Source organism: Morone saxatilis, unplaced genomic scaffold (assembly GCF_004916995.1).
Source record: "Morone saxatilis isolate NCDOM2014 unplaced genomic scaffold, NCSU_SB_2.0 Contig14, whole genome shotgun sequence".
Classification (NCBI taxonomy): Eukaryota; Metazoa; Chordata; class Actinopteri; family Moronidae; genus Morone; species Morone saxatilis.
The window spans coordinates 5,801,893-5,810,795 of NW_023339696.1; the positions used below are offsets into that span (position 1 = coordinate 5,801,893).

General features: G+C 41.3%; 1 protein-coding gene across 1 annotated transcript in view; it reads right to left on the reverse strand.

The window, feature by feature from the left end:
- The window catches only part of LOC118322668 (alpha-1,6-mannosylglycoprotein 6-beta-N-acetylglucosaminyltransferase B), a 52,945-nt gene that overhangs the window by 19,757 nt on the left and 24,285 nt on the right, over positions 1-8,903 (reverse strand). The window contains exon 8 of the mRNA XM_035654402.1: positions 8,371-8,540. Within this exon, the coding sequence (XP_035510295.1) occupies positions 8,371-8,540 (170 nt within the window). The remainder of the gene's footprint in view (positions 1-8,370; positions 8,541-8,903) is intronic.

Here is an 8,903-nt window from a genome sequence, read left to right on the forward strand (position 1 = left end):
TTAATACCTTTATTTTGAAAACTGGAAGTGAATGCGCTGTTTCTCCGCATTTACCATTATGCTGAGAATATAACACTTATATACTATATACTTTAGGGCTTCCGTAGATACCCAATGATGGTCACACTGACACTGTGAATATAATAAAATAACATTTTTCAGCAGTAAGTGAGACAGTGTGGGTCCCTCATTGTTTTCAATTAAGTAAACTAAGTAAAAATTGCTCAATTGTTCACTCATTGGCTATTTCCAACATAATAAACGGTACTCAATAGTGAGCAGTAAATTGGGATTTCAAACACCTATTAATCATCATTTTGCATCATTACTGACGGCTATAATTTTTGCTGTGAAACATGAGGAGCATGGCATTGTAAGGATGTTTGCTGCTCCACTGGATTTTTGAGGGCACTATACAGTATAATAAAATTGTGGGCAGTAAATATAGTATTGATTGAACAACAACAAGCCTGCTGTATGTATTAATCTAGTTTCTGTATCTTTTTTTCACACCCTTTTCCACACAGGGCACATGTGTGAATGACAGTGATATTCTTGCATATTTATTATACAATTAAAATCTGTGAGATTGCAAGTCAGTGTTGCATTGCATTGCTGTTCTGCGTGTTGATCAGTCTCCATATAAATTCTCAAATCTGCTGCCTGAAATAATAAGGCATAAATAAAACCAGACAAAAACAGCTAAAAAAGAACCTTATGCTGCAAAAAACAGTAAAGAAGCTGCTATGACAAAGTACAGCTCAGCTTCAGAGTGCTCTGCTTTCAGTTGGGATCAAGGTAGCACTTTATTTGAGAAAAAGGCAATCAAGTGTGTCTGTTTTCATTACAAGAGAAAGTATTGCTTTGTCAAACTTCAGCAGAGTCACGCCACGGTATGAAAAAATACAGCAGAAGACGTGTTGGATGTGCAGATCTGTAAAATACTCTACACTAAACGCAGTTTGTCAAAATAATGTGACATGAAACATTGTGAGGCGGTACAAACTATTTCTGTACATAATATAACATAGTTCTGTAGAACCACTGCGCGCACGAAAAGACAAACTACTTGTTTCGGACATTATATTCAGCATCGGGGAGTCCTTAACATTTCCACAAGTTAATGGAGCGGCTATTAAAACAGCTAATGCTAACTAACACCTATCTAACCTGTTAGTAATTTTAAGATTTTGAGTTTCCCATGGCTTTGGCAGAAAATGTAATAAAGATGTGAGATGTACATCCACTGTAGCTTCCACAGCGCTGTAAAATAAATAATGAAACTGAATTACTCGCAATAGAAAATTCACTGGATCTTAAATATCCAAACTCTCTCTGATCACAGCATTAAAAAAAGAGCACTGTCAAGGACTCTTTTTAAATATGAATGACTGCCTGAAATTTCAAAGAAAAAGTGACCAACAGCACCGAAAGACAGACATGATCAAACTTGCGCAGTAAGTAGTGGAGAAAACACTGTTCAAACTGTCTTGGTTGGAAAATATGAAAGCTTTTAGTGCCGTCAAAGTACAACCACTTCATGAAAGTTTTTGCAGTTTTGTAGTCACAGACCCATGACCCATTACACTTCCTCTTTCTCTCGCTACCTGGTTCAGAAACACATCCTGCACAACCTAGCATCCACACACACAAATACACCTGCAAAACAAGACCCTATCGATCTGTCTTTGGACAGCGAACATATTTAGTCAGCAGTGCAGCCTTGTGGAAACAGGCATGGCTGCCGGTTCCCCTACAGTAGATGAGATAATGAGAAAGGAAGCGTGTCAGCTGAAAGCTGCGGTCACTGAAAAGGTACACAGCCACGCAAATTCAGTGCTTACACCAACAAAAGTGCTCTTCACTGAAGTTGCAGCCAGGTGGATACAATCCAGCTAACAGGGTCTTACCACAGTTAGGCAAGAAAATAAACTTTATTTAGATTACAAAGTGCTTTAGAGATGGCAGAAAAGCAGACAAGATGACAACTTTTGACATTCTCTCTCAAAATATGAATATACCACAATGACAGCGCTAACAGGTATTTTAACCATTAGCACATATATGTTTATCGTGTTCACCATTGCAGGACGAGAGGAGGGAGACTATGTATTTACAGCGATGATGCTTTGTGCACAGTCAAAGTGGATGGGCAGTGTTTCTTTTAGAAATGAAACCATATTATCATCACTATCCTGTGGCTGCCATTTACATTTGCCCACATGCAAATTCAGAAAATGCACTGCAGAATTATTTCCTGGATCTATAGTTACAAATAGCATATATGTATATATGTATATTAATAATTGTTTATATTGTTTGATTTCATGTGTTTTGTGTTATGTGCATAGCACATGTAGGGACTGCAAACTTTCATTTTGTAATACAACCATGCGTTGTAGAATGATACATTTCCTCGATTCCTTACTTTAGCATGTTAGCATGCTAACACTCACTAATTAGCACTAAACACAAACTACAGTTGAGATTGTGGAAACACATATGAAAATAGCTCATACATACATACACTCGCACAAGATGAAATTTGTGCTACAGTTGTTTGTCATGCTTTCAATCAGGTGTGCGGTTTCACTCACCAGTAGTGTGTGTATGTAGAATAAATGACGTGCGTGTGCTTTCACTAGTATGTGAATGTGTGTGTGAGCTTTCACTGAGTGAGTTTAAGTTTGAGTTATGACCTGTATGGACCCTCATAGTTTAGAGCCAACGTGCATTAATGTGAGAGCAGATGTGTTACAGTGATTGAGTGCAGAACTGTACGTGACTCTGCTGCTGCTGTTCAGAGCTTTAATTGGATATATGCAAATCTAGGCAAACTTTAAGGGGAAAGTAAGGGATTAAAGTGCGTTAAGGAAATGGGAGCAGACACATACTGTACTGTAGCACACAAGCACACCTACACATACAGTACGCTTACACATACAGGCACAAACAACTCTCTCTTTCTGTCTTTATCTTCCACACAGATTAACACAAGATTAAAGGATAATGCTGACATTTTATTTTATCAACAAACCCAATAAAAAAACACCAAAACCAACAATGAATTTATCCCGCTAACAAGTACCGTCTGAGTAGCCCAAACCTGATACAGCCTATGCCTCCATGATTTACAACTCCACTGTCTTCCAACAACTATTAAAAACACATAAAAGAGCCATACCGTTGCATAATGTTGACATTTTGCAATTATTGTGATGAACATAGCAAATGTAGCTTATTCCTCTAAGCAGCATAAACAGACATCCATGAGCACGCTCAGAGATGTCTACCAGACACAGAGTTACTCTTCAAATATTGGAAATGCAGTTAGAGAGCTGTGTTATAATAACACTGCCCGTGTTCATCATAATAAATAATATATGTCACTGCGTACAACTTTATGTATCTAATGTGTTTTAAAAGCTTTTGGACGATGCTGGAGTTGGCATGGAGGCACATCAGGCTCTGGCTACAGAGACAATAATTGCAAGCAGGATAAACTCATTTCATTTTTGTACTTAATAAGATAAAATCCTCATTATTCATGAAGACACACATGCAAAAACAAAGTATGAAAGTGACTTTGATGGCCTGCTCAGACTTCAGAGAGGAAAAAAAAAGTTGTTGGAGAAGGACTGCAAAGAGAAGAACAAAAGCAGCTTGCGTGCATTTCAGGACGCTATTTGACAACCACCATCGGGCACAATTTCTCTGTTTCACAGCTGGCCACTGGCACCATGGCAACTCACCAGTTGGGGAAAGGGAGAGAGCAAGAGAAACAAACGAGTGTAAGAGACTCCATAGTCACACTGCATTACTCCTTAAAAGAAGGGCGCACATGTCCAGCAGTGAGGGGAATTGGCTGAGGGAGATTTCCAGGCACATTGAGGGGCTGAGGCTGGGGGCATGGAGTTTACTGAGGGCTGCAGGGCGGCTGCAGAGAGGGCTCGCAGTGTGAGGGGAATGACATGGGCATAGAGGAGAGCTGATGGGAAGTTTTGTGAAGCAGAGGGAGCTGGGTCTGGCATGCTAATCGGACACTTGAGACAGCAGGATAGCAGGAGAAGACAAAAACTCAGATGTTGACGCTGTTATGATCAGATATGGCTGAAGCGCCACTTTGATGTGCAAGATCTGGCTCAAAACTCATCTTAAAACAGCTTGTAAAAATGGTCTCTATCACAGCGCAGGGGCAAAACTGTCTCCTACCTTGTGTCCAACAGCTGTGTGAAGTAAGAGTGAGAGTAACCAGGGCTCATTATTTTCAGCTTCTATTTAAAAAAGAAAACAGGAAATAAATCTGCATTCATGAGGGGAAAAACATCATTAATACAAATGTGTGGGGTAAACTGTGATTTTAGTTTTTTTTTTTTTAACTTACTAAGAGGGACCGAAGTGCAAAATTAGCAGCTTATTTGCAGTTTCTTCTCTTGAAGCTTTCTGAGCTGTCAACATCACAAGGAGGACCTAATTTTCTTAAACTGCGGTAAAAAGTGCCCTTATGCTGCTGAAAATATAACAAATTTGGGTGTAGAGGCATAAAATATGTGTAAAAAATATTGGTCTAAACATTTTTGGTCCTTTAAAAATGTAGTATTTTAAAGTGAAAATCTGTTAAAAAAAATGCTGAGCCATAAGGGTAACATATATTTAGAAACGCTGTCCGCAGTTGTATTTTAGGAAACTAAATGCTCCATAGTAATCAAAATTAAGGAATGTCACGCAAATGTCAGTTGCAACACACAAGTACTGTGCTGTTAACCTCAATTAGTCAGCATCCAAACTGAAGACAAATCCTTGGGACGTTATCTCACTAATGGCCGATTCTGGCTATTTTTAACAATGCTGCTGTTTTGCTTTTCATCTCAAAGCATGGAAACAAAGACACATCAATCAGAAGGCTGCAGGGTGAGAGTGCATCAGCACAACCTGAGACTGGCAGTATAATAAGACTTTGATTTCAGGTTTCTTATTTCACACTTCAGAATGCCCCACACGCCTGTCATTACATCCACCTTTCAGGCTCGGCTGCTGGATTACAGACGCAAGTGATCTCCCATTTGACATTTGTTAAATTATTTTTTAGGGTTAGCGCTTGTCATCCTGCAGGGTGACTGATCACACAATTCAAGCACGTCTCTGTGTTTGCAGGGAGAAACAAGGTGAGATTACCTGGTGACTGGTGTTAATGCGCTCTGTCAACTGCTCCACATAAGCCCACTACACATAATTGATACAGAACGGCCATCTGCAAAATGTCTACGCTCAGCGGCACTCACATCCTGGGATACAGAAGTATGTGAAAACAGTAAAATAATATCAGCGTGAGAGAGACTATGAGTGGAGTATGGAGCCATCCTGTATCCTATGGATTTTGAGCACAGGACTAAAATATTAGTTTCTTCAGATTACTGGGTGGTAGTGTGTGCATACATCACTTCTCCCTTCTGCTGGCAGAAGTTGCTAAACCTGACAGGCTGCAGCTACACCTCCACCCTCCTTATTCTCTCCCTCTTCTGTTTTCTCACTCCATCCCCCACCTCCCATCCACCACCCCTCAGGTGTTGAGATGCCATGCTCTGTCGCCGGCTAATTACCCGTGTCGCTCTGAGAGGAGATGAGGGGAGATCCCCAAGCGGAAGTGACAGCTGTCTTTGCCGCTCTGCAAACTGCCGTAGGGCCCTCCCCTCAGTGTGCGACAAGCGCTGGTGTTACAGACAGAAATGATGTCACAGACACTTCAGTCTCCACCTCGATTACAATAAACCCAGGAAAGATGACAGAACTGCACATCTTCCCTTGTTCTATTACTACTGCTCACCCTTTACATGGATCTGTCTTGTACTCTTCTCCTCGTGAACTCATGGATGTGTGTACCAAATTCCCCCGTAATCCATCCAATAGCTCTTGAGACATTTCACACAAAAACAGACATTTGAACCTCATGGTTAGGAAAAGTCAAGGGGATGACCAAAGTCATGAAGATACATCACCTGTCTGTACAAAATGTTGTGCTAATCCATTTCGTAGGTGTTGATACATTTAAAAAAAATATGTGATAACACTGTCCTACTGGTGGAGCTGGAGGAAAAGTCAGGGGGTCACCAAAGCCAGTGTTTCATCCACTGGGGAACATGAATACATTTCATGGCTGTGCATCCAAAAGGTGTTGACATATTTTGCTGTAGACCGACCAAGTGACAAACATTGCGAGCAAAACAGCATATAATATTAAGGCAGAGCTGATGTTGCTTGGCTACCACAGCGCTATGTTTGATGTTTGAACACTTGATAAACCTTGTTTGAGAAATGTTGCATATATACTGAGTTGAGACTGATGCAACTGTAAAATGATTACAATTACATTCACTGAACAATCACAACTACACTACTCCAAAAGGGTGTGATAAGTGATGTTCCCTTGAGAACATTTTGCAGTATGTGGAAAGGACAGAATGCCTTTGTGAGGCATCTACTGGAGAAAAAAGCTAGAGATCTTGCAGTGGAGAAGAGACTGAAGGAGGGATGTGTGTGCAGAACTGATTTGTGTAAGCAGGACAGCGAAGGAAAGACGCCAGACAAAGTGACTACTCAAAGAAGCCACCAGAGATCATGAATGTTGCCAATTAGAGGCAATTATGCTGCAAACCAACAGCTCGACTCCCACTGTATATTAAGCTCCCAGTGTGGCCAATCTGTCTATCGGAGAAAAGGGCTAAACATATCACCAATCCCGTCCACATAAGAACCACAGCAGGCCATCCAGTAATATTAAGCTCCTTTCCAAAGCCTGGGTGGGAAAGTGAAGAGTAGAAAATGTAAATAGATACAAGCCTGAGGGAATCTGTGGGAGCACAACCCACATAACGATCTGTCAATTTAATAGCGTGTGGGAGAGTAAGAGTATAAGGGATGAAGAGAAATGCTCCCTTTTTCTATTCATTAATAGTCACAGGAAGGGGGATTTATGGATGTTCGGCATCTGCCATTAACTGGCCAATTTAAGAATCCCATAAAAAAAAAAAAAGATATGTACACTAGGTTGTGTTTTGTGGGGCTGCGAGCAAAGAGGGAATATGGTCCGAGCCTGATAAAGCCACTTGACTTCAATTTCAGCCCTCCATTATATTTTCTCTGAGGCTGAACATTTCATTTCCTCATGAATATAGACCAATATCAGCCCTAATGGAACGCCACTGCACACAATGTACATCATATAGCATACCATTAAGATCTCAACTGTCTCTCACTGCTGTAGCATAAACACACACACACGCAGACTATATTCAGCTGTTGGAAAGTAATAGCCTTAACCTTGGCCCATGTTTTGTGTGTAAGTCTCTCTGTCAGAACTTGTGCAAATTTCTAAACATTTCTGATGGCGTTCCCAACGGAGGCAGATTCAATACACCATGACACCAATTAGTGGGGTAAATAATAGCACGGCCAGAAGAAGCAATCCCAATGCGGCATCTTCCCCACCTCACTGATCTCCCTAGCCTGTTCTTATCAAAGCTGCTTTTCTTCACGGCCTGAAATTTAAGATCAAAGGGCAGCTCTACCTCATCAATGCCCTTACCTCTTCCCTACAGCAATGGATACATACAGTGCTCAATAACAAGCACACATTATCATCAGCCCGTCTGCTCCAGCTTCACACCACCCACTGTCAGAAAAGAATCGACAGCAAATCTCGTCTTGTACACAATCATTTTCCCGACCAGTCGGCGTGAAGCGGGCGAGTAGCTCTGAAAGATCACGGCGTCGAGAAAATGCTCAAGGCAGGACTGGGCGCGTCTGCTCTCTGAAAACGCTAGTGTGACAATCAATAGTCTTATATTTTTAGAAAGTATGAAACCGTCTGCCTGACTGGAAGGCACGTTGGGTATACATGTATGTGTGTGCATCCACTGGCACAACCACTTATGTTTGTGATGATGAGCGACAAACCCCCGTTATCATACTCTGGAGTCAGTGAGCTGCGGCAGGAAGGAGGTGCACAAAGTGTAGAGATGCTGTCAAGCCCCCCAGGCTGAAACAGCACTCTGCAGGAAGGGGAGATAGCTTATCTCTGTGTGGCCGAAGGTGATCGAAAGCAGTGTGTGGGCAACAGGACTGCGATTGGGCTGCTGATCACTTGCAGAGCATGCACAATAGAAAACAAAGCAATCTAAAAAGAATGCTTAATGGTTTGCACTTTCATAAAACAACAGATGATTACTGTGCAGATGCCCCAAAGAGTCTCACATTAAACATGGATGGGAGAAACATCACTACGCAAAGCTGACTGCAGCACTGACTGCAGCAGTTCTGCCTACAGCTTGGAAATAACAGGATCAGAGAAGAATAAGTCAAATCTAAACTTACCCATGCAGTTCTTTGAGGGAAACTGAGATCTTGAGGTTGTGCCCCAGCACATAGAGGGCTGTCAGGATGTCGGCCCATTGCACCATCTCACCCAGAGGACCCCCCTTCAGCACCTTGGGACTGAACACGTCCCCGGACTCCTCTGTCAGAAAGCCCACATGAACTAGAATCTGAATGCAGAAGGAAAAGCAAGAAAATTCAAGGCAAGAGCAGAGTGGGTTACCCTACAGCATGGTGTTTCGTTAATGCAGTGTATGCTTTTCTGTTAAACCATTTCTGAAATGTTATTGTAGGGAACAAGCGATTATAATGCAGCTATTCTAGATTTTTATATTCAGATAATCTGCACTCCTGCGTGGTGAATAATTAAGATTTTGTGAAAGCAATTTTCACCAACGCTTCAAAGGATTCCTCATATGAATAAATTCAGATATTTGGCACGGATCAGTGATGTCAAATTTTAAATGTAATTGAGTATCTAATGAAAGCAAGAAAGCAGAGTGACAGCATATTCACATCAATTTAACTCTTAA